This window comes from Phalacrocorax aristotelis, chromosome 25 (assembly GCF_949628215.1).
Source record: "Phalacrocorax aristotelis chromosome 25, bGulAri2.1, whole genome shotgun sequence".
Classification (NCBI taxonomy): Eukaryota; Metazoa; Chordata; class Aves; order Suliformes; family Phalacrocoracidae; genus Phalacrocorax; species Phalacrocorax aristotelis.
In genome coordinates this window covers 2218332-2242027 of record NC_134300.1, presented here as the reverse complement: position 1 = coordinate 2242027, position 23696 = coordinate 2218332, and the positions used below count along the sequence as shown (strand labels likewise).

The following is a 23696-nucleotide window of genomic DNA, read 5'->3' as shown; positions in this document are numbered from 1 at the left end:
TTCCATCAAACTGCTGGTTTAAATTGGCTGATGCTTAAGAGCTATTAAGAATTATACGGTCTAATACTGTGATCTATCTCAAAAATATTAATAAATCTTAAATTGCTAACTAAAGCCGTGTAACAAATCAGGTTAGTGACAAAGTCAGCAGTATCCACAAATCTGTATTTGCTACAGGACTGTGGAGACTTGTGTTCGTTGTGTGTTACGGACTATGGAGATACCCAGGGGAACAGAGAGGGCTGCATTGGGTAGGACGGCTCTTGCTGGGCCAGCAAAGGAATCTCACATGCCTGGACTTCCCCACTGTACTGGTGAAGTGTTGATCATGATTTTTGTTTGAGTGCACCACTATGGACAGCACAGAGGTCAGGCAGGCTTTACATTGCCTCTGGGAGGAGGGGTGATGCCTATTTTAGAAATTAGTTGAAGTGCTGCAGGTAGAGTGCACCAGATCCAGCATCCACCCTGTGTGCCAGTATCTTGATGGATATTAACCAAAAGGACGCTTTCATCCCAGTTTGGGAGATGGCTCTGGCATTTCTGAAGAAGCGACAAGGTCTGAGGATGCGCTGTGTTCCTGCTGTCACCCTGAGAGCCTCTGAAACTTGGCTCCCAGTTTTCTTGGTCCTGGGCCATTTCTGGGTGCAGGGATGTTCAACACCAATGCTCCCACCTCCTTGAAGGGGGACACCAAGCTTTCTGTTAGCACCATGCAGGCAACAGCAGTGTTTGTGCAATGCCCGGTCACCGGTGTTTTAGCATCCTGTGACTTTCCCTAATAAAATCCCAGGCAACTCAGCTGTTCCAGTGGCAGCACTGGCTGGAGGAACTCGTCTGGACGTGTTTTGAGAATGCTTGCGTCCCTGGGGTCCCCAAGGGGGAGAGGACAGAGGAACACATGAACGTGAAGCTCTTTTACCCACTGTAGGTGTGGGTCACTCCTGCCTCTTCCGGGACACTTCCAGGCATCTGTCATCTGCCTCATGTAGAATAGTTCAGGCAGAGAAGGTTTATTTTCCTTTCCCTGCTAATTGCCAGAGTATACCACATCAAAGAAATCACCTCCCGTAGGGAAACTCCCACTGAAGACTCATACCCGGAGCTGTGTTTTATTCCTGTGGGAATGAGGAGATCCCTCGTTACCCCAGGCTTAGCATCTCAGCCATTGGAAGGGGCTTTCTGAAGCCCTGTCCCTGCCGCTGGCGCCACCAGGGGTTCAGAGCTGGAGTAAGGGTTGGAAAGACCCCTCATTTCTCTTCCACAGCTGCTTTGTGCAGCTGGGAGCACTAAGAGCTCCTGCATCATGCACTTGCGAGGACCTCAGCTTCACACCTGAAATAGTACCTTGTAATCCTTTGTATTAGAGTTTTTGAAGCTTTTCTCTCCTAACCCCTTTAAAACTTGCTTGGGCATTGCATGACATTTTGATGAGGTAGAGAGACTGCAATGTTTAACTCTGTGGGAGCTTATCTGATGGGCAAATGTCAGGGTCATGAGTGGCAACAGACATTAGAAGATGACCTAAGAATATTTAGTGAATCCAGCATCTCTTCTACAGGTGGATCTTAAATGCACTTGTGCTCTGGAGCTTTATTACACCACTGTCAGCTCAGAATTAAAAAAAAAAAATCATAATGGAGATAATGCAGATGTCATGGTATAAAGCAAAATCCAACCACTCAGACACTGAAGCTCTGTAGAACTGCAAGTTTTATTGTCTTGTACAATCAGTAGAAAATTGAGGCAGATAACAGACATATGAAACACCCCTAGCTGTAAGTTATTGAAACACAATACCAGAGGTTCTGGTCAGCTGGAGAGCTGAACAGAAAAATCCCAAGGAAGAGGAGAAAGGAATAATGCGAATATTCTAAATTTAACAGAGAAAGAAATGTGAGGCTTGATCTGAGAGTCGCTTTGCAGATACTACTTGTGTTTGGTCAGTGGTGGCCAGCAGATTGGCTGGGTCTGCTGTTGAATAGAAAACCCTCCAGAACTGGAGGAACCACCTCCACTGCCAGCTCCTCCATAAGAGCATGATCCCTGGCTCTGGTGGCCTGAGCCACCTCCCCCAATGATGCAGATAGAACCTTGACCCTGGTGGCCAGAACCACCACCACCTCCCCCTCCCCCTCCTATGCTGCCACCTCCAATGCAGACGGGACCTTGGCCCTGGTGGCAGGAACCACCACCACCTCCTCCACCTCCTCCTATGCTGCCACCACCACCACCAATGCAGATGGGACCTTGGCCCTGGTGGCCACCACCACCACTACCTCCTCCACCACCACCACCACCAATGCAGATGGGACCTTGGCCCTGGTGGCCACCACCACCACCTCCTCCACCACCACCACCACCTCCAATAATGCAGATAGGACCTTGACCCTGGTGGCCAGAATCACCTCCTCCACCACCACCGCCAATGCAGATGGGACCTTGGCCCTGGTGGCCACCACCACCACCTCCTCCACCACCACCACCACCACCACCAATGCAGATGGGACCTTGGCCCTGGTGGCCACCACCACCACCTCCTCCACCGCCACCACCACCACCAATGCAGATGGGACCTTGGCCCTGGTGGCCGCCACCACCACCTCCTCCACCACCACCACCACCACCAATGCAGATGGGACCTTGGCCCTGGTGGCCGCCACCACCACCACCTCCTCCACCACCACCACCACCAATGCAGATGGGACCTTGGCCCTGGTGGCCACCACCACCACCTCCTCCACCACCTCCAATAATGCAGATAGGACCTTGACCCTGGTGGCCAGAATCACCTCCTCCACCACCACCGCCAATGCAGATAGGACCTTGGCCCTGGTGGCCACCACCACCACCTCCTCCACCACCACCACCACCACCACCAATGCAGATGGGACCTTGGCCCTGGTGGCCACCACCACCACCTCCTCCACCACCACCACCACCACCACCAATGCAGATGGGACCTTGGCCCTGGTGGCCACCACCACCACCTCCTCCTCCACCACCACCACCAATGCAGATGGGACCTTGGCCCTGGTGGCCACCACCACCACCTCCTCCTCCACCACCACCGCCAATGCAGATAGGACCTTGGCCCTGGTGGCAGGAGCCACCTCCTCCTCCACCACTACCACCTCCAATGCAGATGGGACCTTGGCCCTGGTGGCAGGAGCCACCACCCCCACCTCCCCCTCCTCCACCACCACCAATACAGATGGGACCTTGGCTTTTGTGTCCAGAACCACCTCCTCCTCCTCCTCCCATGCTACCATCTCCAATGCAGATGGGGCCTTGACTTTGGTGGCCTGAACCACCACTGCCTCCACTACCACCACCTCCTCCTCCAATAATGCAGATGGGACCTTGTCCCTGGTGGCCTGACCCACCACCACCTCCTCCTCCGCCACTGATGAATCCTTGTCCCTGTTGGCCTGAACCACCTCCTCCTCCAAAGGAGGACGATGATATGTGGGTCTGATAAATAGCACCTCCGCCGCTGCCACCGCCGCCTCCTCCTCCGTGGCAGGATGATCCTTGCATCTGGTATCCTATAGATCCTCCTTCACCACTACTGTGGCAGGATCCTCCTCCACCACCCCCGTGGCATGAACCTCCTCCACCACCGCTGCCATGGCATCCACCAGACTTCTCAGGGATCCATTGGCCGTCGCCCTTCTGCTGATGGGATCCCATTGTCCCAGGCGTCGGGGAGTCCTCCAAAAGAAAAAAACAGGCCTTAGCAAATCCAGGGGGAGGAAAGCTTGTCTTACTGTGCCCCCCATCCCCTTCCAAAGGCAGGCCGACATTTGAAAATGTCTTCTGGTCCCTTTTTGCCCCTCCATCCACCTCTGGCAGCTAATGCAAAAGGGCCAACCCTCAGGAATTTATAAATTAAAACGATTACCAGGAAGGACCTGGGAAGTTTCTAGCTCATTCCATATCTCTTGATCAGGTCTTCTACAGGACCCCCTGTATCCATATATAACCGGTCTTTGTTTTGTTTTTTTTTTTCCTAGGCCAGGTGTAATCATTCCTTAGTAATTCCTTTTCACAGCAAGTTGACAGAATGGCGTGCTGCTGCAAGAGGTGCACAGGGCTGTGGTACACCAGAATTACCCTTATCAAAATGTGGTTTCGGAATTTTGAAAGGGCTGTAATGCTCGGGGGTAGGCATTAATATTCCATGTCATACGAGAAACAAAGAACAGGGCTCATCATTTGCATAAGAGTAATTTCATTGCACTTTGAAATTCTTCAATCTTGGTTTCAAAAGAGCACAGTGACTGATTTATTTCTACTTAGAAATTAGAAGGAAGAGGGACAGCCAGTGGGAAAGGTACCAGCAATGGCAGAAAAAGAAAGAAAGAAAAAAAAGCAGCTGCACAGAGCTTCGGCAGAATGCTCTAGGTCACCACTTGCAAGGGCTTGGTGGGTGCCCATACCCAAGGCTGAAACCTCCAGGGATGCTGTGAAGTTTGAGCACTTCTTTGGCACTTAACCCCCACTGCACCGCACATCCTTGTCTGCTGGCAATACTATTTATATTCCCCTGACAGGCCAGTGACAGCTCTACTAACGGAAAGGATCTACAGGTCGCTGGGCTGAGGTCTCCAAACACGCCAGAGAAGAAAATGGTTCCTCCAAGAAAAAAGGTGGTCAAAAGAGAACCCTTTCCAATTTTGTATTTCAGTTCCCTTGTTTCCCATTCTTTGCTCAGTACCTGCAAAAACTCTTTTTCCTGCCCTTTTTCTTAAGATTTATATTCCAAGAATATTTAGGAGCTGCCTGTATATCAAAGGAGCTCCAAAGACCATGATTTCTAGCTCCCAGCTCTCCCCCTTTTCTGATGTGATTAAGTAATCCCACAGACTGAATCATTAGGGAAAAAAAAAAAACCATAAATAAAGTGGAATTTTTGGACTGTGAGGTCCGAAAGCCATATTTACTCCCACCTTTTCCAGTTTAGCATTCCAAGGCTAATCATCCAAAAGAGTTTTCATCAGTAGCATGAAATATCTTACCGTGTCCCACGGCACAAACCAGTGGAAAGAAGTCAAATGGAGTGAGGAAACCTGGTGTGTGAGAACTTTTATATAGTATCTAGTCCTCCTCTTGGAAAGAAACAATGATTGATTTATTTACAAGCCAAACCCAACCACAGCTACCCACTTACTTGGCATAATCTTGGGCTCGTCATTTCTGATTGGTATCTCCCTTCCACCACCTCTTTTGTTTTCAGCTATTTTAAGGTCATTGAATGGCTCCACCTACTACAAGTAAAGTGAAGAAATGGGGAAACGCAGACATGCTCTTGCTTTTTCAGAAAAAACAAGTGATTTACTTTCACATCCCTCCCTACAGAGGGGTCCAACATCCCAAAAAGGAAATGTAAGGCAAGAAAGAGAAACTTCTGTCTTTACAGACATAGATAATTCATCTCTCGTTCTATAAAATGTACCTGCACACCCAGACGTGGCTCTGGCATGTCATTATGTGGTGTTGTAACTGGCAGACTGGTGGGAGTGTATTATATGTTTCTAATGACACCCACGTTATTGCCAGGGGCTGTAGGGACACACATTGGACTCTGGTCCCATGAGTTTAAGCTCCCCAAAAGACAACACATGCCTATGGAACCGGAGGCTGAAGTGATGTAAATCTGGGAGGTGCCAGGTGATTTACAGCCTTGGAGGATTTGACCTACAGAGAAATGGAGGAAAGAAACTCAGCCAGCTAGAGAAACAGTGAAGTGGTCTTCATGTAGACTTCCAGTGGTGTGAGAGCACCTGGGTTAGGACTGTGACCTTTTTGTTTTTAACCATGCTGGCCTGCCGAGACCTCAGCACAGGAGCAGAGGGGCTGGTGGTCCTCCCTAGCAGTTATGGCAGTGAGCTGGTGGCACAGTGAGAGCATGGCCACCACATCCCATCACATCATGGGAGTCATCCACAGCCATGCAGGCAGTGGAAGAGCCCTCTTTGCCCTCAGGGAGGTGGGATGTCATAACTTCATCGGTACTTCCCAGTGTTTTTGCTTAGACTGTGCCTGACATAGCCAGGGGACATGGCCAGCTATGTTCACTGGTAGTTACATACTCAATAGCAGCAAGAGGTGCTTGGATGCTCTGGGCATGGACTGCATTGTCATAGGCAGAGTGAACATGAAGGAAAAGGAGCAGTTTTGAAAAAAAATCGGGACAGTACTGGGAGTTTTATATCCGGTGGGCAGATAAATATGCAACAGTCTCTCTTTAAACCTCTCAGCAGCATATAAGACTAGGAAAAGCCCCTCTTGCTGAGAGAGTATCATTTCTTGCAGGCTGCACATGGTATTTTGCTACATTTACTCATGGGTTAAGAGATAAAAGGGGCCACCTTTGCCATTCTCTTGTAGCACCTCATCCTTTCACTGTAAGGGCTGCAGGGGAATTCACTCTGGATATAAAGTTTGCTCACACTTTTCGTGTCTTTCTTCTGCCAAACTGGAATTATTACAAACAGCAGCAGCAAGATCCTCCAATAAAACCATCCAGCTTCAGGCAGACTCTTAAGTGGCAATGCTGGAAGGATCTTTCACTCAGATATAGCTGGTTGAGGCAACCATAGCTCACTTCATTGTTTCAGAGCCACGCTTTGCGACAGAGAGCCGTAGGCTGTGCCACCCGTACTCTCTGCTAAGTGCCTCCTCTCTTGCTTGGCCCATGTGCGTTTCCTGCCCTGGAGCACAGGACCTGCTCAGTCTTATCTCATCTTTGCACTCGCGCCTCTCAGGCGATGCTCTGTCAGCGGTGCCTCTCAGCCTTGCCGAACCCCCCGCCACACGGCCACCCTCCTGGGAGGTCGGAGGCATCGCCTTTGGTGGTGGAGGACAAGAGACCCTCTCCCCAGCACATAGTCCTCTGCTGAAGGCTCTCATCTGAAAGGGGTTTCATGCGACGGCTGCCGGCTTTCGTCTGTAAGAGGCCCCGAAAAATATTTCACTTGCCTATTAGAAAAACCTTTGGAAGTCTATCAGCCAGCCTGAGTTTCCAAACACTTGTAAAAACATGTCATTTGCAAAGCCATATTCTGGGTAGAATATTAATGTCACTAGTGTGTTTTTTTAATCTTTTATGGCGGCAAGGAGACAGATGGTAACTGTATGGTGTGTAAAATAGCGAAACTGGACAGCAGGCTGCAACCTTGCCCACGGACCAAGGAGAGTGACTGAGGCAAAATAACCTCCTACAATTATTGGTTTTTATAAAAGGCTTGCCCAAAACACTGTTCATTGCTGCCAGTCCAGAGGAGCCCAGCAGATGCAGTACCTCAGTACCTGGTGGCCCTTGTGTCGCTCCCAGGTGGTCCTGCACAAGGTATTTATACGCTGCCTGAGAGTATGTGGATGAGTGTCCAGTGGGTAGAGCCAAATAAAGTTAAATAAAATAAAAATCACCTCCCCTTCCCGCCTGGTCTTTCACTAAGTTTTGGTGCTATGTTTCCATCTAGAAACATCCAGCTGAGACCATACAACACCTAACATGATGGAGACACAACGAGAGGCAATGTCAAAGCCCCTCTGGAGTGTGCCTGGACCAGGGAAGTAAGTAGGGCAGGGAAGACACATGTCAAGGGATTCACTGTTTGTCTGAAAACCCAATTAAGGGCTGTGGTTGTAGTGTATACTTAGCATATCTAGAACAGCTTGTTTATCTCTGCTATTAAGATCAAGGGCAGTCAGGATGCAGTAGTAAGAGGTTTAGCATGTTCTGGCATGTAAAAGATAAGTTCTGGGATTTTAGGTACGTGTGCTGGGGAGTGGGGCATAACAAAGCTTGATTTGGCTGCTCTAAGTGAGGCTTGTTAGCTCGGCTCTATAGGTCAGAGTAACACGGAGGTGCCGGCATACGCTGCCACTTTGTTAAAGGACTCACTGCAAGCACAAAATGGTAGTTTTTCAAAATGTTAAGAGGCAGCAAGAAAAATCAGAATTTGACACCATATTCCTGCATTTCAACAGCAAAGCTAAATGCTCGCATTAACTGGAGTTAGCTTTACAGCTAGTCTCAGTCCCGGCTGAGCTAACTGAGGTCTTTCATCTGTTAATTATAAAAGTGTTTCGCTTCCAACCAAGCACTCCTTCCCACTCCTGAAGGTCCCTTTGCCCAGGCCTGCAAAATGGCAGTTTCAGCACACAGGGCTGGAAATCAGACAAAGCAGAATTATGCCCCCATAATTACGTCTCCGCTCACACAGGCAAGAGTGATTTGGGAAAATCTCAAACTTGGGACTTAAACCAGAGCTTCAAAACCTCAGCCTAATGCCTCATCCCCAGATAAAGCCCTCCTTATGAATGAAAATCACATTGCAGAGGCAGAGCACCCCAGCATTTGGGGCTCAGAGCTCTCTTTTAAGTGATTTAATGCAGAGACCCCAAAGAACACTGTGCGCACTGAGTATTTTTGTTCACTATGAAGCACAGGCTGTAACTACCAAAGCTGTATCAGTAGGGTGGAGTATAATTACCACAGCAGCATACGTGTTCTCATGATGTGTTTGGTTGATACCTCCTGATTATATCCTCTGCATGGGTTATGAAAGAAATGTGATCCTCACATCTGTCCTGATTGTAGGAGACAGCCGCGCTGCTGCTGGGTGCAGGTAGCAGATCGGCTGGATGCTGGCGTGACCAAGGCACGCTGGATATCTAGCCAGTTTCTGAAGCCCTCAGACTATTTTCTGTTTAATTCTGTATCCCAGCTGTGCTTTTTGCACATCACAGGCTGGTGGGAAAGGATGGAGAGGTAAAGGCAATGTGGCTGGTGGGATGGAGTATCACCTTCTGTTCCTTGATATCAGCCATCTCTCCCTAGGACTTCAGTTTCTCCCTCCGTAGGTTAATATGGCAAAACATTTAATAAAATGGCCTAATGCACGAAACACCTGCCATGTCCAGCATCCCCATATGACATACATGAGGCACTGTGGGACACCTGTGCCAGCGAGGTGGACACAGAGCTGGGCACATCCTGGGAAACTCTCGGGGCTACGGGAGCATGATGTCCCCTTTGTTGCCCCATCTGCTCTGAGCCTTTAGGGCTGGGGCTGGGTGGTCCTCAAGAAGGGCAGTGGTTCATGAAGAATATTCAGGACAGACTTATCTCTTCATCAGGTCACTGCCACCAAAGAGGACCTACCCACTCTCACCCGACAGGCAGCCTGCCCTTGCTGCCGGATGACTTGGTGATGCAAGACTTCCTGCTGGGTATGACAGACACCCAGACAGCAGATGCACCATGTGTCACCGATGGCCGTCAGACCCCAGCAGTGGCCAGAAATGATGCCATGCTTTGCTGGGGCTTTTGGCCCCTGCTCTGGTCCAGTCAGCACCTTCATCCTGAGAACACGGATCTACCTCAACTGAGCAGAAATTGCTTTTCTCCTTCCCACAGCTCCTTTTCATGCCTGTTTTCTCACTCCCCATCTCTTCAGACAAGGCACAGCCTGCCTCTCTACCCACTTAATCCTTGGTGTCAGATGGCTGCAGGAACTGGAAGGGAAGGATTATTTTTAATCTGGAAGTGTTTCTGCCTCCACCCTTTGGGTTCTGCTTTTGTTTTGGGGATCAAAGCTTTCAATCCTTTCCACTCCTCAGCGCCAGCTCTTCCCCCACCAAGAAATTGCCCTTTTGCCCTTATTACAATACTTAACCATCTATGATCTTGGCTAGGGCTTGTTCTGTGAGTATTTCCCCTAACTTCAATACGTGGCATGATTTGTATCTCGCTGCCAAGGAATGTGGACATGGTGCTGACAAGGTGCATGCACCCCAACAAGAACAACTTTCCCCAATAATTAATATACAATGGCTTTGGCAGTTGAATAGTCAGTTGTCCAGCTGGGGCTTCCTTTCCTGGTTTCACTTTTATCTGGTCCCTGCAGCTTGCCACATACATTAAAGCCATAGGCACACCCTGTTTTCGATTTTCTTCTTTCCCCCACCTTAGTTCCTCATTCTTCTGAAGCTCATTGGGAAATTATCGGTACTACAATGGGAATTTGGGAGATATGAAATAGGATGACTTGGGCCTGCCCTACTGGTAGCAGCAACACCTGCCCAGCACCGCAGCTTCGTGATGGCATGAAGCAAAGCTCACGCTACTGCAGCTTTGCCTGGCTTTAAATCACAGCGTATCACAGAGGTGACATCAAAGAAATGTCCTTGAGATAAAAATGTTTCCAACTGCTGTGTTTAATACCTGACAAAATTTGGTGGTGGACATTCTTGGATTCTACACTGCACCTGGAGTCTGCTGGATACCAAACACCTGATCAACTCAAGTGGTTTTTAGCTCTCCAGGTTATGTATGGGAGTGGTATACTTTGCCTCATACCTATATTCAACTTCACTGGTTTTCAGTTATTTCACTTTTTTTAACCATTTCATTTTTTTCAACCATTTCACTTTTTTCAACCAAAGTTTGCTGAACGTGATAAGAAACAGCAGCGTGGGCAAAGAGAAATGACTGCCTTTAAATAACTTATATGTCCAACATTTCTGAAAAAGTGGCAGAACATTTCAGGGGAAAAAAAAAAATCATAACTGGGTCTTTATTGTTTTCTCTGGCATACCTCAACCTAGAGAGAAGCCTTACCAAGTAAGATAGCAGCAGGAAGATAAAGCAAAAAGGAGAATAAGTCAAAATTGAGCAACAGCCCTGCTACATTAGATATGCAGATCTGTTATCACACCCACGGTCTCATCACTGAGAGATTTTGTAACGACAGCAAAGATTGGAGCACGAAGGGGAACGTGACAAAAGGCACTGCGGTGCTGTAGGCACGGTGCCCACCGACACCACGGTTCCCTTCCCCTCCGTGGCTTTGGTGCCAGCAGCCATGGGGTGAGTCGGACCCAGGCACGAGCTTCACAGCAGAGAACGATGAGGAAAGCGGCAGCGCATCCTGCGCGAGAGCCTGCGCCACAGGAAGCACCTGGTTTCTGAAAGCTCATTCTTGGTTTTCTTGCTCACGCGCAGCCCCAGCAGAGCCCAGGCATAAAGCAACCTAAATCCCACAGTAAAAAGCCACTGCCTTCCTTCAAACGTCAATCTTTGGCCCATATTGTTTGTATAATTCCCGTTCCAGTCCAATGAGCCCATCATCTCTGGTATTGGACTCCCCACATGTTAGATGGTGACCAGAGAGAGCGCCCTAGGACCATCACCACCTCATTAGGTGGGAGAAGACCATTTCCTTCTGTTTACAGATGAGGAATGAGATACAGAAGGGACCACCAGCCCACACCCACCCCAGGGTCGCCAAACCCAGAGACATCACCTCCCAAGCCAGACTTCCTGCCCTGATAATGAAAAATGTGGTTTGCCAGGCAATTATGGGACATTCAGGCTGGAGATGACTAATTCATTCAGCTCAGGGCTGTGGCTCAGAGACATCCATGTTTTTTGAAGTGGGACACGTGACAGGACATTATTGGGAAGCATCTGGCATCTGTCCACTGTCCAGCCCACTGGCATCAGGTGCAAGCAATATCTAAAGCCCTTTGGCTTTAATGAAGCTATTCCTGGGTTGTGGCAGTGCGAGAAGAGGCAGGCCTTTCATTTGTTCACAACTTATTTACACAGCAGGCTCTCCTCATAGAAGGTAATTCTGCTCTCTCCCAGTAAGCCTAAGCAGGTAGGTCATGCCCTCAGCAACTCAACATTTCAAAATATTCCAAAAAAGAACAGCATCAGCTGCAAAGGGGGACAAGAAACCCATGTGTTTTTGTCTTATTTCACTATCTGCAGCACGACTTTATTTTATCCTACTCTGTACCAAGCGTTTTATCTTCATACACAGTTTTGCAGGGCCCATGCACCCCGCGGGATTCAGTTACAGAGGAGACGGGTGGCGATAAGGTGATGGCAGCTGCCTCAGCACCTCGTTCCCCAGCAGAACCTCTTCGGCAGTGAGCATTTTTCTCATTCTCTCCTGTCCAAAAGGGAATAGGAACATTTCTGGAATGCCAGGAGAGCTTGCTTGAAGAACATGTCATTTGTCACCTAGGCATCAGCAGCGCTCAAAATGCGTCACGGCCAACCTCATTTTAATGTCCAAGTATGGATCCATGGTGACAAGGGCTGCGCACAGGACAAACTCCTTGGGAATACTGTTGGAGCTGCTCATCACCTGGCAAGTTTAACTGCATAGCTTCCTATTTTTATGATCCACCCAGCTGTTTAGTGGGTCATCTGCCCAGTTTTTACCTATGACACTGATGCAGCTTCCTTCCCATATTATTCAGCTAGTTTGCACCAGCCCATTGAAATTACAGTCATCAAATGGAAAGTCTTAATTGCTCCATTCATTATCATCAGTGGTCATATCCGACAGTTAATTTATTTGCCTGGGAACTCCCCATAGGCTTCACAAGAGGACTTTTAGGCTAAATCAAGATTAGCTGGTCTGACGGTAAGGTGAGGACGGTTGGAGCAAGGAATGCCACCAACACAGGGGACCCCTTCTGATGACTCCAGCTCATGGCACCATTTGGGCATTTACCAATCATGCAGCTACCCTGGATTAGGACACAGGGTCCATCAGAACCAACACTGATTTTAAGTTGACAGCTTTGGAGCAGAGGGAAGCCTCATGGCTCCAGGGCATTGTGATTTTTAAGGCTTATGGAGAATTTCTCCTTCACCAACAGTTGATTCTTAGTTACTTACACGAGGATGTCATCAGAGGACAGCAAATCCATGACCTGTTTTATAGGAGAGAGTAGGACACATCAGAAAGATGATGTTCTGCATGGGGCAGACCCTCCTAGAAGCGATGCTAAGGCACAAGGAGGACAGGGAGGTGATCCGAGGCAGCCAGCAGGGCTTCACCAAGGGCAACTCCTGTGTGACCAACCAAGTGGCCTTCTATGATGGAGTGACTACATCAGTGGACAAGGGAAGAGCTATGGATGTCATCTGTCTGGACTTCTGTAAGAGCTTTGACAGTCCCCCTTCTCTCTAAGCTGGGGAGATATGGATTTGACAGGCAGACTGTTCAGTGGGTAAGACATTAGTTTGATGGTCATATCCAGAGGGTATTGGTCAATGGCTCAATGTCCACATGGAGACTGGTGATGAGTAGCATCCCTCAGGGGTCCATACTGGGACCAGTACTATTTACTATCTTCATTAATGACACAGTGGGATTTAGCGCACCCTCAGCAAGTTTGCAGATGACACCAAGCTGAGCGGGGTAGTTGACACACCAGAAGGATGGGATGTCATCCAAAGAGACCTAGACAAGCTGGAGAGGTGGGCCTGGGAGAACCTCATGAGGTTCAACAAGGCCAAGTACAAGGTCCTGCACCTGGGTCAGGGCAACCCCCACTATCAATGCAGGCTGGGGGATGAAGGGATTGAAAGCAGACCTGCAGAGAAAGATTTGGGGCTCCTGGTGGACAAAACGCTGAACATGAGCTGACAATGTGCGCTCACAGCCCAGAATACCAGCCGTATCCTGGGCTGCAGCAGCAGCAGCATGGCCAGCAGGGCAAGGGAGGGGATTCTCCACCCTGGTGAGACCCCACCTGGAGTGCTGCGTCCTGCTCTGGAGCCCTCAGCACAAGAAGGACATGGACCTGTTGGAGTGGGTCCAGAGGAGGCCACAGAAATGACCCAAGGGCTGGAGCCCTTCTGCTACGAGGCCAGGCTGAGAGAGTTGGGGTTGTTCAACCAGGAGAGTAGAAGGCTGTGGGGAGACCTTATTGCAGCCTTTCAGTGCTTAAAGGGGGTCTATAGGAGGGATGGGAGCAACCTCTTTAGCAAGGCCTGTTGCGGCAGGACAAGGGTTGATGATATTAAACTAAAGGAGGGTAGGTTTAGACTGGATACAAGGGAAAATTTACAATGAGGGTGGTAAAATGCTAGTACATGTTGCCCAGCGAGACTGGGGATGTCGCATCCCTGGAAACATTCAAGGTCAGGCTGGACGGGGCTCTGAGCAACCTGATCTGGTTGAAGATGTCCCTGTGCACTGCAAGGGCATTGGACTAGATGGCCTCTAAAGGTTCCTTCCAACCCAAACCATTCTATAGTACCTCGAGAAGGTGTCCTTATGACTTACATTTGAGGAGGAGAGCCCCTCAGATTTTCCTCCTAGAGTTACACACACAACACAGCTCTACAGCAATGCAGGTCAGCCCTCCTCACCCTTCTCAGCCCCATCCTATCAGCACCACCCAGAGAAAGCTGGAGGCAGTTGAGGTGGAGAGGGAGAAATGCAGTCTCTTCAGACTGCAGTAAACCTTATTTCTTTCTACAGTGAAAAGGCTTGATATACACAGCCAAGTGCAGCAGTGAAACAGGATTTTCTCCTTTCAAAGCCACCAGCTGCTGGTAACAGCCCCCTAGGATACAAGCTTAGTCACAGGCAAGCCTGTACCACCACACAGGAGTCCTTAGCACCAAATACCTGCTTTTCTACATCTCCACTACTGGGCAGCATTGCATCACTTTATCAGTGACTTTACAGCCAGAAGTTTGTCATCAGTGCAGCAACTTGCTATTTCAACAGCAAGGCACACCGTTCCTGTGCTGCTTTGCCTTCCCACACCCACACTCATTCTTCAACTACCAAAATCACTTTACGCAACCTCTCAGATTCTCCCTGCAGTGAAGAACAAAAGCTGCAGGTGAAACATTGCCTCTTTTACTGATACAAGCCAGGGGCTGAGCCCTGCAGAGGTCTCTGGAGAACACCAGACCTTCCACAAGTGTTGTGCAAATAGCTCATCTACCTGTCTGACCCCTCACTGGTTTGCATCCTCAGCAACATCAGGGCTTGGGATCAGCTGAGCTCTGGTTATGCATCTACTAATTACCACAAGCACCTGCAGCTCTACCAGGAACGAGGGGTGGTGAGTCAGGAGGGAGCACATTCCTCCAGCTCAGCACCTGCACTGCCACAGGATGGTGCTCTAGGACCATCTAGCTCATTCTCTTTGAAGAAGACTCTCAAAAAGCAGGACCTCTCCAATCCCACAGTTAAGAAGTTTCCACACCTACTAGATTAATTAGGAATTTAAAATAATTACATGAATACACAAAGATACTGTCCCTAAAAGCTATTTTCAGCCAGTTTTTACCATTTCCTTTTCTGTTTTCTTTCACCAAACCCAAGAGATATCTTTCAAAGCACAGTAGCCCTGCTCAAAATCACCTGCAGTTTTTAGCATATGCATCTCAACAAGGGAAAATTCAAAGCCTACAGTTAACTCAGCTTCTAGGATTCTCCAATTCTCTAGAATTTTTGAGCCGAAGAGAGCCCCATATTAAGAGACAGTTTTGGATTTGTATACAGCTTCTGAAGGAGTTGGAGCTGTAAACAGGTCTCTAGGCTCAAGAGAAACTAGCAACAGAGCTCTCTCCAAACCCAGCACACCAAAGGTTTGAAAAGGGCTGTTTCAATAGGATCCAACGTGCTCAATAATCTTTAAAGCCAGACAACAACTCTCAACTCAACAACCGAAAGGCAAACCTACACAGAGTACCTATCCACAAGAGAAAAGCCCTTCAAGAAGTAAATTCAACAGCAATAAATGATGGTGCTCCAGCACTTTCCTACTTACAAATTAACCACACAGAAATGGGCTGCTGCCTTCCCCCATAGCCCCTTTGTATCTGCATGGAGCCAGATTGCCCTCAGCTGCCCCATGCTTGTTAGCCAATGACCCAGGCACCCACTAAATAACTGCCCTGCCTTGGGTCTTTACTTTTTTCTGCTATGGGAAGCCTTTTGAGGGAGCTGTCAGTGTAGGGGTTAGTTAGCAGTAGGGCACTTTATTTAAGCTGCTATCATGAAGCTGGCAGAGATGTCTGAAGTCTGGGAACAGGAAAGCTTGCTCTGAGCACAGTACAAAGCTCTTTTCTGCTTCTCTGTTCCTCTCTGTAATGGGTTGAGAGTGCGCTAGCATTTGTGCTGGCTGAATGGTGGAGAAAACTCTGCTTTAAATCCTTTTCCAGAAAGGGCTTCCTATTTGTATCCCTCTATCTGCAAGCTGCTGCTCTGCTGAAACCCACCCCGGGTTACCTTTCTCAGAAAGGGGGAGACTTCTCCAAGCAAAGCATTTAAGAGTGAAGAAGAACCTGCAAGCCTGTAGCTAGCTCTGCTCTGCAGCCCTGCTGTGAGACCACCCAGGTACTTAATTTTCAGATCAAGATCTGGGGTGAAAAATGATGTCAGGTGGTTTTAATCTGTGTGCTCTTATGGATGACTGTGCTTCACTGCTGCTGTCTGTAGCTGGAATAGTCTTGGGGTTGTTCTAGCTCTTGTTTTTCTCTACTGGCTGTTTCTGTAGCTTCTTAAGGAGTTAAAGCCTTGGCTGGCAGGATCCCATCTGATACCTGGGCTATAGACTGCAGAGAAAAAAATGTAAGAGGCTTCTGCCTGCTTTTCAACCTCTCTCTGGCATCAAAGCACCTCCCTAACATTTTGGAGAACCTTTTGCTTGCTCTCCTCTGTCCCCAGGATTTTGGGTGCCGAGCAGCTGCTCAGTTCTGGGCTGTCAGCACTGAAGTGTGTCCCCAGCCTGGCCCATTTCGAGGAGGGAAGGAGCTGCCGTATATCCTTCGGAAGCAAACGCAGCTTGGCTGACTGCAATAGAGCAGCTGAGGGCTTCATTGCTGTTGGAGATCCTGTAAAAACCAGGAACTGTGTAAGCTGGTAGTGCCCAGAGGAGGGCATCGCTACGCTGCATTAACCAGGCTGTGACTGCAGATGTGTTGGGATAGCCGGGATGCTCTCTGGGCTGTTGGAAATCCTGGGCCTTATTTCTAGTGTAAGTGGCTGAAATACAGACACACATCTACCAGGCACTAGCCAGGAGCGAGTCAAGGAGATGCTCCAGTGTAAATTACCGTCTGCAGCGGCACTACTGCTCATGTTGGGGGCAGGATGTTTTTTATGGTATGGGAATAAACCCACCAGCTACTGTGCTTTTGTATTGCACCAGAAATAAGGGACTAAAGAGCAAATCCCTAGCTACAAAATACTCCTGGTGGCTTCAGCTCTTACCTGGTAGAGATGATGCCTCTGTGCGCTAAATCATACTTCTGTCTGTCTCTTGCTTTTCCTGCTAGGTTTTGAACTCTAGGTATGTGGTAAGCCAAAGCTGAACAAATTTACCCTCTGAAGTCAGCTTCAGACTGCAAATGCTTGAGGCTCTGCTGACTCTTGTTGAGAACTTGATGGGTCCTCTGAGAAGCCCCAGAGTTGTTGGGTGGCTCCCTCCTCCTGTGGGGCAGTGGCTGGGGACAAGTACACTCGGGAAGGCTTAAATCTGGGATGGGCAAAGGTTGCTAATGTGTTCCCAAGCTCTTCCATTTGAAACAAGAAAGATCTTGGTCTTAATTACTTTCACAATATTTTTATTGGTGTTTTCACTTGCATTATTCTTTGTGATGCTGCTGAGTTGAAACTACTGGTTATCACCTACCGGTGAAGGCACTCTCATTTTGAAATATTATTTCAATTCTAAAATCTTTAGTTATAGAGGGCATAACGTATCATTGTTAAGGGCAAGGTCTGTGTTAGGTGACTGAGTTGCTGTTTGCTTTCAGCGTACAAGCATCCCAGGGCAGGGCTGGGTGGCTGGTGCAGACCAGGCTCAGCTCCTTGGGGCTTGGTGGGCTTTGGCACTTGCAATGTAGCTTTGACTTGAATGTTCCCTGTCTTCCTGGGCTGGGATAATTTGACTGCATGACTTTTTGAGTTTAACCACATTGATGCATCTGTCTGCCTCTGTAGACAGTTCTGAAAGTGTGCTAGAGGTTTCTGAACAGCAGGGACACTTTAAATGCCTTCTTAATTTCTCGCCTTTTTTTTGTTTTCAATTAGGAATAATAAAAAAGTGGTAGTTGCTACCCAGCTTGTTGAAAGAGCAGGCAGCTGTATTGCACAGATGCACTTAAACATAAATCACATGCATTTTTGTTGCAGTACTGTTGTCCAGAAGTGGTGGAGCTCAGCAGAGTTGGGCAAAGGAGAAGCGTTTGCAGGCGAGTGATGCAGAGAGCATGAACTGAGGCAATGAGCTCTTAAACAGGGAAGCTCCCTAGATGAACCCACAGCGCTGAATCCTAGGGCCCCTTAAAGCCTAGTTGTAGGGCAAAGGTGTGGGTGAAAAACCATGAAGGGGGATGCAGAAAGGCCCCTTTGCTCATGTTGCTGATGTAACCTCAGCCAGCTGATGTGCTGCATTCACAGGAGAGGGAAGGGGAGAGCTCTCCCCTTGCTGGGTATCGCCAAACAGCTTCACCCTCCTTTGAAAGCGACCACATTAGAAGCGTGCCCTTTGGCTGCTTGGTGGAGAGCACAACTTCATTACTTCTCTCCTAGTAGGCAGATCTGGAGCTGGTGTAAGTCATCCTCGCCTCTGCTGACTCCAGAGAACTTGTGCCACTTCAGAGCTGCTGTGTCTGATTATTTTTGGCTCTAAGAGAGTCTACTTTATTTTTCACTTCAAACCTTTTGTTCTTTTAAAAGACACTTCCTTGCTGTGCAAATCAAACTGAATTTGGAGTCCTGTAGCCTGCCTAACTTTGTCACAAGTGACACGTTTGGGAGTATCGATTTCAATGTATGTCATGGCTGATAGAAAAAAAAAAATCACTGCAAATCTGCTATGCCTTGTTCTGACACTGGTGCTTTACGCTGAATGGCTGCGTGTTTGTGGCACTGTGGGTCTTGGATAGCTTGGGAGTTCTGCGCTGAGCCCTCGGCTGCTGTGCTGTGAAGGACTCTGTGCCTGCCTGGGACTCGTCTTGCTGTGGTTGCCTCGTGCTCCCTGAATCCATCGGCCACATGATGGAGCACAAGGGAATGCCGGGGTACAGTTTACAAATGCACATGCAATGATTTGGGGTAGATTTAATTGAAATTTATTGGTGGCTGGGGTCATAACACCTCAATTTGTGAATAGCTTAATGTCCTACCGCATAGAGCAGTGTGGTCTAGGGGTTGGAGCACCACCCTGACAACTCCAGCGTTTGCTGGTAGCTGATTCATCCACTGTGTTAGTCATCTTATGGCTGTCTCAGCTTTTCTGTAAGTTGTTTTGAGCTCCACTGTGGGGAGCTGAGTATTTGTTACCAGCACAGGTGGAAGCATTGCTTGTCTGTCCATGGCTGCTGCACATCTGGAGATTTTCAGCTCCGAGTCAAGTGTGAATAAGGGTGGAGGAAAGAAAAAAGGAAATAGAAAGCAGCTAGTTTGTGGTAGAGGCTTTATTATGTGAGACATTGGTTATATACCATAGGGAATAAAGGCAGACTATAGAGTAAGTACTCTCTGGCTTCCAGCAGGTACATCAGAGGTAGATATTTCAGTAGGTAGTGCTTCCAGAGTGTGTTGCTTCACACAGTAGACCCCCTTGACTTGAAAGTCAAGTCCTGCTTTCCACCATTTTACTTTTACTCATCTTATTTCTGTTGGTTGCATATAGAACAAAGCACAGAATTAAAAACTGGTTTCTGTACAAAATCCTTTCTGGAACAAGGTTGAAAGCAGAAAGAAATGTGTGTTCTTAGTGGTATTAGCACAGAAGGGCCTAGTTTTTCTTGGCACTGGGCTAGCTGAGGCCACTTTGACAATGCAGCGTCATCCATTTGAGTGATTATGCCCATGGTAAAACTCACATATGGTTTACACTAGCAGTCATGGAAAAACTGTCTTCATGCAGTCGAAATCTGAGCCTGCTGTAGATGATAGGAGACTGTAGGTATGAAGCCGAGACCTCTAAATCTAATGCAGGGTATAACATGGAGACTTAAATAGGGGCTGCTTTGTAAAGGTGTCGGGTTGTCCACAAGCCCCAGTGATTGCAGGAGAAGAGCCGTGCTTCTGAAAGCTGTGCCAGTGAACTCAGCTGTGGGTGTGCACCTTGCTCTTCATCACCTGGTTGTCCTGTGGGCACCTCCGTGGAGCTCATTGCTGCCCACAGTTGTAGTGGTAGCTACTGGACCACTGGTATGAATAAGGATACGAGCTGTGTTGATATGTTGGAGCTGAAGCACATATCTGAGGGCATCCCGCGATGCCAGGCTGTCCACAGCGTGGCACGCAGAGGTGTTCGCTGCCCTGTACGTGGAGGTGAGGAAACGCCATGGCACATGGACCGGGAGACCTGGGGCTACAGGAGGAAGACTGGCCTTCCATGATGCGCGTCTCAACGCACCGTGATGAACATGGTGCAGAGCACTTGGGGCTGCTCTGCATGGTCTTCCTCACAGCGCACACCCTGGCGCCTTTGGATGCACATGGGGCGCACGACACGCACCTCACCACGCCGGGGTTGTGGCAGTGCGTGAAGATTGGTGTGGTGTGCTTCGCTCTGCCTGGAACACAGCACTGCTGCTTGTACTGGTACCCGTAACATGCCATTGTTTTGGGATGGAGGTGAACCTAAAAAACAAAGCAGGGAAGAAAAATGAATGAATTCCCTGCTGATCACTGCTTGTATCTGACAAGTTGCATTCCTGCTGCTTGAGCTTGCTGCTCAGGCTCTCAGCCCTCCTCTACATACATAGCAGAAACTGCACAGCGTTGCATTTAACTAACGACCTCTTTCATACCTTCAGATGTCATCTGAAGCAGGTAGCTATTATCCCTAGAAGAAGGGGAGTTTCAGGTATAGCTGTGAAGTGACCTGCATGCTTCAGGTAGTGAGGCAATGGCGTATCTGGGATTTGTGCTGAGGTTCTCATTTTTTTGTGGCAAGGGCTATCATTTATTTGCTTCCCAGACGCTTCAGTTGAAACTGGAATTACTTTCTGCTTGGACTAGGTAAAGCAAAAGAAGGTATTGCCCTTCTTTACACTGATCTAAGTTGCAGACCGCAGGATCGTTATCTTTGTAATTGGCAGGGTGATGTGGCACAGCTCTATTTTTAAAAGCTTTTGGAAGTCTGGCTCAAGTTGCCAGTGTCCGATATGAGTGGAAAAAGTCAAATGTAACTCTCTGCATCTCAGGATGCAGCTGTGTAGTTGCTTTACTGGCTACTCTGTACTCTGCTGTCTCTTGCTCTCTCTCCAGTAGAAGCTGGGACCAAAGGGCTGCAAGAACACAGGAGGCGGCAGCTTAATCTGTACCTCAATTGCCTGAATTAGCCTCTGGAGCACCCTAAAGGGTGTTCTGTGCTGCCAGGGCTGAACTGCTGCTGGCATGGAGATAGCTGGGAGGAGGCATTGCCTGGCTGTGGGACGTCAGTCAGCACTGTCTCCCCCATACTTGGAAGACATGAGGTGTCCATTCCAAAGATGTGACTGAGCACGGAGAACTGCTGAGACATTGGATTTCCTAATTAAAATTTTAAATCTGACTGCAAATCAGCTTTGCTCGGCGTTAGCAGAGGGCACTTGGGCATCTGTACTTTGCAATTTGGTGGCAGCTGCGTTTGCAGATATCCAGGACTACTCTAGGAACAAGCTCTCAAGGGTCAGGTCCCAGCTACTGTAGATCAGCACTATTTGTTTACAAAGATGTCGGCTGACAACTAACTGCAGTCATAGGAGAAATGCCAGGCAGGGTTAGATCAGGGTTTTCCTGTTATGTTTTGAAAGTGGGGAGGTAATATTAGCTCCTGGAAAGAAGAATCCCCAAAAAAAGTGTCTATAAAAGAGGTCTTGAGTATGCAGAAGCCAAATGCTCCGTCAGTTATTCCAGATAGAAATTAACCTCTGTGGTATAATGAAGTAATCAACATCAGTCTCTGATTAGGATGGTAAAGGTCAGATGCCAACAGAAATAGTTACTGGAACTACTAAAATAAGTGGCTTCTAATACAGAGGAAATCTAGAATTCAGTTTTGTCAAAGCAAACTAAAGATACGGGTACCTAAATGGCCAGATCAAAGTGGAAACATCACATCCCAAATTGGGTGAGGTTCTGTAAATCTCAGGCTCAACTTTATAAGCCTGTATTTATCTATGCTTGTTACAAAAAAAAGAGAACACCCCCCCCCCCAAAAAAAAAAAAAGACCCAAAACAACAAAACCCAAGAAAGATCCTTTAAAAGAAGCAACCCCCTTAATTTGCAGTGTCAGAATATTTCTGCAGGTTCTAGATTCAAGTTCAAAATACCAACAAAAGTATATTTCGCTAGTTAGAAATAGAAATCGGCAAATTACTTACCGAGCTCACAGCGGAGAGTAAGAACTGGATTGAAAGCTTGGAAGTGTGTGTTTTTATACGGTCTTTCAGGCAGCATGGAAAACCTGAGCCACTGTGTACCAAATCCTAATTAGATACAGGACAGAATTTGTTCATACGCAACTTTTTCATTGGCTGTAGTTATTTTACTCACTTGTGACTATTAATATATTGTTATCCTCAAACACCATGAAAAGCACCTCACGCCCTGCGGGTTCTTTCCGTTTTAAATCTTTATGGGAGAAATAAAAGCCGCCTTTTATTCAATTGACCTAATTAGTTACGTAAAGAAATCTATCCCTCTCCTCTTACAGCTTCTTTTAGCAGATTGACAATCGGGAAGCTGCCCGGGGGAGCAGGCAAGGATCGTCCTTGCTCCATTTACCTTTTTGCTCATTTAAATGGAGGTAGGCAAGTAGGGGCACTGAGGAGTCTGGCTTTGCAAAGTGAGGCTGGGAGGGATGTGCCCAAAGCCTGGCACTCAGCTACTCATTGTATGGCTGCTCTAGTGCTCTCCAAGCTTAATGAGCGTTGTTCCCTGATTTTATTAGGCTTCACCTTTGGCTGATTTTTAAGGCTGGAAACAGGGGCAGTGGAAGTTGTGCAGGCAGGCCGATACTGCTTTTTGGAGGGGTGTAAAACTCTCAGGGCTGTGCCCAGAGCTTGGCAAATCGAAATCTGCTGGGAAACTGGCCTAGCTAAACTTTCAAGGAATGAAAACCTTGCCAAGGATTTAGAAGCAGTATGAGAAGTTGTATGAGGGCAGTGCTTTATACAGGCTGCTGTGGTCCTACAGGCACCTTGATTTGACCAGACTTGATTAGCAGTTGTGCTTGTGACATCCACTTGGGTTCCTTGGGTGACAAACAAGGAATTGCCAGGTTGGACTAGATTAAGGCATCCCGTTGGTAGCAAAAGGGAGGAGCGCTTTTCTAAAGACCCCATTATCTTACTCTGACCATCCCACCAGCTGTCTGTTTGCACCTGGACCTCGGCTGTGCCGGTGTGGATGCTGCCTGTACGTGTGCCTTGTGCTTGACCATCAGAAGGCAAACTGCTCCCTACACGTGGTGTAATTAGTAGCCTTTGACATCTTGAGACGCAGCCTTTAAATTGGATATGTGCTGGTGTTCATTATAATGGAGTCCAGCTTGAAGAGCTTTCCTCATGTGAAATATTAATGAGCATTTGTAAGGAGTTTTAAGAGGTCCTGTTATGAAGATGCCACTTAATAACCTCTGTCAGTGTTGTTCTTGTTTTGTGTATGGATAAACACAGGTCTGCACAAACATGGTACCTGGAAGGACCATCTTAATTTATCAATAGAGCAAAGCTGAGGTGTGGGGTAAGAATAGGCTCTGAGATGGGTCATGCTGCAAATCATCACTGTGGTACAATAAAGTTCAATGTTCTTGTAATTTTTTTTTCCTTTTTCCAGCTCAGAGTATCAATTCAGAAAGAGGCCAGCTGATTTTAGTGGTTTACCTCTCTGATTTTACCTAACTAGTA

The 23696-nt window shown here is 47.9% G+C and overlaps 1 protein-coding gene across 1 annotated transcript; it reads right to left on the bottom strand.

Moving 5' to 3' along the window:
- Positions 1–1902: 1902 nt before the first annotated feature.
- LOC142048365 (uncharacterized) lies at positions 1903–3693 on the bottom strand. Its single transcript, XM_075075136.1, has one exon. The coding sequence runs from the start codon at positions 3691–3693 to the stop codon at positions 1930–1932; it is 1764 nt and encodes a 587-aa protein (XP_074931237.1). The 3' UTR covers positions 1903–1929.
- Positions 3694–23696: the final 20003 nt, after the last annotated feature.

Bases quoted from the DNA above. Each gene is read 5' to 3' on its own strand.
- LOC142048365 (XM_075075136.1), bottom strand. From the start codon at position 3,693: ATGGGATCCCATCAGCAGAAGGGCGACGGCCAATGGATCCCTGAGAAG.